The following is a 4536-nucleotide window of genomic DNA, read 5'->3' on the forward strand; positions in this document are numbered from 1 at the left end:
TTAAAATAGAGGGTTTTTATCAGAAAACATTATTTAAATATAAATGACAACATCCCCAGATCAGAAACACCCACACGAGTTTCCCTTGGGTGCGCCATCTGCCTCATCGCCTTCTAGAGAGAGGAATGGTGAGAAGATATTTGTGAAGCTCTGGCAACACGATTGGAGAACATGACAATGAGATTTGATATACTGATGTGGCCGTGTGGATAAGTCTATAGGCTGGAAGACGATGGGGTTTGAAGAGACTCAATCAAGAAATCAGTCGGTAGTGGATTCAAAGATGCGCAAGGTGATTAAATTATCCTTTGGTTTTTTTAAAGGATCATACCAAATCATTTTATTTTGTGCTATGCAAAACATTTTGGATCATCAATCATATCATACAGCCCAATAGCGCTTAGGGCCAATCAGAATCCGTCCATTGATATTTGTCTAATCTTTCAATTAAACATGATTAAGGGTGGTTCGATTGTTATTATCATTTGATGGTATTCATTTTTATTAGATCTAATCAGATGGCCGACTAAATTTCCTGTTAAGCCAAAGTAAATATATCTGTTCTTAAATCTACTATAGGTCCACTATATATAACTGATTTCAGAAGTTGAGAATTAAAGGAGCGTTGAATCAGCTTGATTTGGTAGGAGCTAAAGAGTTGATATCTACATTGAGAAACAAAGAGAGCTGAATTCAGATTGTGATATGGAGAAACAGAGAGATACGAAGCTATGTTGAAGTATTGAGAAAAAGGAAATTTCATTTGATTTGGCAGAATGAGATAATTGTGGAGTTAAACTATTTGACAAATCGAGATAAAGTTGGAGATACAGAATCGTTAATGTTTTTGCTAGTTCTCTGTTGAAGAGTTAAATATTTGCTTTCCTCTGTACTGCTCCTTTGCCTTGCACTTTCTCTAGGATTATTCCCTAACCTTGTCGACCTCATACACAAACAAAGATCACAAAATTTTCGACAGAAATTCACAAATCAACAAATCATTTACAAGCGGTGAGAAAGCCCTGTTTGGCTATCTTTTGTGATTCAAACACCGTTCTAGATAGAGACGCTGTTGGGCACCCCCCGGCAAGTAGCGCCAGGCCCGGAGCTCGGAATGAGGAGATCATAAGGAAGAACCCCAGCACCAGACCTATTCCTCCTCCTCGGATCGGCGTTTCGCCGACTAATCTCCTGCTCAATCCTTCCCATCTCATCCGTGAACTCGTTGAAAGCCTCAGCCACGGCCGGCGACCAAGAGTAGGACTGCAATCCCTTCTCCCCGAGATACTCCTCGTCAGAAGAATGCGTCGACAGCGTATCTATCACCGTCATGAACATCGCAGTCTGCAGCAGCGACGGCAGCGACGAGAGGAAGAACTTGTGCGGGTCGGCCAAGAAGTTCTGGTACTCGGGATCGCCCTCTTCAGGTACCAAGCGCCTCATCAGAGGAGGCCTGCTGGGGACATAGCCGCCCAGCGGGTACTGCCCAAAGTTAAGCGCCGCGTGTTGCGCGGACGCTAGCCAAATCAGCGTGGTGAGAACGCCGGCGACGTCGTCCGCCGAGCGCAGCCGCGGCCACCACTCCGCCGAGGAAACGTCGGCGTGGCCGACGTTCACGGCTTCTTCGTACCAGGACTGAAGCTCTTGGTCCGCGGCGACGTGGTTCGCGGAGGGATAGTGGGCAGCGACGAACTTGGAGACCCAGGTCTTAATGGCGTCCCAGATGAGGAGTCCGTCGTTGGCGTAGGGGTAGTCTTCAAGGGCGAGGCGGAGACCGTGGGGCTGGCTCGGGTCCGGCTCGGCCATGCCGCGCCGGATTAGGTCCGCGGGAAGGCCCTCCTGGTCGAACCGCCAGGTCTCGGCGTAGGCCGCGGAGGCCATTTCATTGGAGAGAACCCCCGGGGAGAAGAAGGACTCGATCACCCCGCCCGCGTTGACAAGTATCTGCCTCGCGAGGGCGTTGGTGTGAAGAGTGTATCGCATGTGGGGCTTGAGAAGCTGGAAGATAGGGTGCAAGGAGCTGAGCCGGCGGTTCGCGGCGAGGATGAAGGGCTCGACGGTGGCGTGGGTGCGGAGCCAGTGGTTCACGAGCTGGTGCACGCCGGCGTCGTTGGAGCTGACGTGGGCCTTGGCCATTTGCCAGAGCCAGGCCGAGGTGGCGTCGCCGGGCGGGGTCATGACTCGCCTGGCGCGGCTCGGCGGGGTGCCGGGGGGCAGGCGGAGCTCGATGGCCACCGGCTTTAGGGTTCCCTGCGCCGTCTGGAAGAAGACGGTGCGCGTGGCGTAGCCCTTGCGCCCTTCCTGGCTGTTGATCCGGTTAAGGAACGGTAGATAAATGTCGTGGTAATCCAGCACGAACAGCTTCTTCTCTTCCAACGCCTGCGCCCAATAATCAATCACTAAAAACACGAACAATCATCTCTATTTGTTTCTCTTGAAACTTACCTGCTGAATCGACATTCCTTCGAGGTGGCCAAGGAGGTGTTCTTCTTTAATGGCCGACTCTGAAGGGCCGTAGACTGATGGGTCCAGCTTGCTTACTGGTGGGAAGACCGTTAGCCTCTCGATCCCAACAGGGTTAATCCCGGCGATCACCTGCCGGGCAAACTCGTCGTCGCGCAGCCAAGCAAACTTATCCTCTGCGAGAAATCGACGACTGGTTCGTTAGATAGGCCGGAATTTAAGTCGAAAGATGGAGTCTTGAGCTCGTACTCGAGATAATGGCGGGGGTATCGAAGAGGAGTTTCCCCTGGGTGGCCTCTTGGATCTTGCCGAAGAAGGGGAGTTTGGAGAGGAGATCTTCAGCAAGCCCTAATTTGATCCGTATCCCTTCCTTGTAGAGACTGTCGATGTGGTGAAGCCCCCCCAGTTCGCCGCCGGAGAAGCCCGCGACGATGGCCGGAATGAAAACCCTATGCATGGCCTTCCTCTTCCCTTCCTCGAGCATGTCAATTCTGCCCTCCTCGAAAGCGTCATCTCTCGGCACGTAAATCGGGAGCGGGTCTTCGATTCTGCTCTCCGTCGAGGCATCTGCAACGCGTTCCGGACGGAAATCAAAACCCTAATTCGACAGAAATCTACAAGATTTAAAGGAAATTTCATCAGATTAGTTACCCGATTCCGCAGGTCGGCGTCCCGTGCGGCAACGGCGGGGAAAGGGGAGCTCGGGGCCGCCAAGAACGGGTCTTGCGAGGTCCGGCGCCTTATCAGGATTTCCCAGATCGTTATAAACGTCGAAATCGTAGATACGATCTGAAAGCCGCCGCTCTCCGCCACCGTCCCCTCTTATCGCTTCCAGCTCCTTCTTCCGCAGCTCTCTCAGCCCCGCTGGCGTCTCCGAGGGCAGACACGGCTACAGAAACCGACGTCCGCGTTAGACTTCGCGCTATAATCACACCATGCACGCCCGGACGACGTTGACAAGCGATCGACGTCGCTGATAGCGATAGTATCGTCATAACGCCCAAAACGGCCGACGACGGATAACGCGAAAGTTTGAACCGCGCTGTACCTTATCGCTGAAGAAGACTCTCTTGTCCGGCTGTTCCCAGCAAGACTGCACCCACGAGTGGCAGCTGAAGTGGGCAGGCCCGGAGAGGAAACCCTCAACGACGATACTTTCAACGAAGAATTCTCTGTGATGGCGGTTCGTCAACACGGCGGCGCCCGGCGTCCCGAAGCTCGAATCGGAAGTGAACTCCGCCGTGAGAACGGCCTTATCTCCGCCGGCCTTCATCTTCTCCGTCCATCCTCCCAAGACTGCTTCCCGGGTCGTCTTCGCCCGCTTGGTTCCTAAATAATTCACCGGTAAGGTTTCTGATGGACGACGGATGACGTTGTAGAAGTACTTACTTGCGTCGACGTCAGTGCTGACGAGCTCGAGCGATAAGTGGCGGCCCAGGCGATCTTCGAGCGCTTCGAGTGGGTGAATTACCAGGTTATTCAGAAGCTTCTCCTTCCAGTTCTCCCCCTTGATCCTTCTAATCGTTATAGAAACGCGGATCTTTAGTTGAGCTTGTAGAGGCCGATCCGATAAGACCTCCGGGGGGGAACGAAGGGGTACGAGCTTCTCGCTCAATACGGCGGTAACGAGGCCGGCCCCTCTTCGGGTCCCTCTTACCCGAGAAGACTCCGAAATAGAGGCCACCATAGCCTTCCTGCTTCCCCCTCGGAGAAACTGACAAGAACGGGAGGAAAGAATCACGGAAGAAGTTGCCGCCATCGTTCGATTGCCTCTTCTCCTTCTTCTTCGTATGTAGCGCTTTGGAGTTGGGTTTGATGGAATCTAGGGGAGGTTTAAATAGAGGCAGTAATCTATATTAACAAGTGGGATTATTCAAGTTGTCTCGAACTAAGCTGGCGCGACGCGGATTAGGACTGTGGAGTATTGGCTGGCTGAAACACGGCCTTCCGGCCCGGGAGGAATTCGAGGGTGATAATAAAGAGCGAGAAAGAGAGAGAAAGAGACTTTGACGTGGAGAGAGAGAGACGTCTGTGGAGGAAATTGACACCTGTGAACGCGGGCGTCGCCATTCG

The 4536-nt window shown here is 52.6% G+C and overlaps 1 protein-coding gene across 1 annotated transcript; it reads right to left on the reverse strand.

Annotated features, from left to right (window-relative positions):
- Window positions 1-961: 961 nt before the first annotated feature.
- On the reverse strand, window positions 962-4274 carry LOX3 (lipoxygenase 3). The gene is made up of 6 exons (XM_078588570.1): window positions 3853-4274; window positions 3512-3792; window positions 3115-3352; window positions 2713-3030; window positions 2446-2639; window positions 962-2379 (listed from the first exon to the last, which is right to left on the reverse strand). The coding sequence occupies exons 1-6, from the start codon at window positions 4220-4222 to the stop codon at window positions 1057-1059; spliced, it is 2724 nt and encodes a 907-aa protein (XP_078444696.1). The 5' UTR covers window positions 4223-4274; the 3' UTR covers window positions 962-1056.
- Between the last annotated feature and the right edge of the window lie 262 nt (window positions 4275-4536).

This window comes from Wolffia australiana, chromosome 16 (assembly GCF_029677425.1).
Source record: "Wolffia australiana isolate 7733 chromosome 16, ASM2967742v1".
NCBI classification, from domain to species: domain Eukaryota; kingdom Viridiplantae; phylum Streptophyta; class Magnoliopsida; order Alismatales; family Araceae; genus Wolffia; species Wolffia australiana.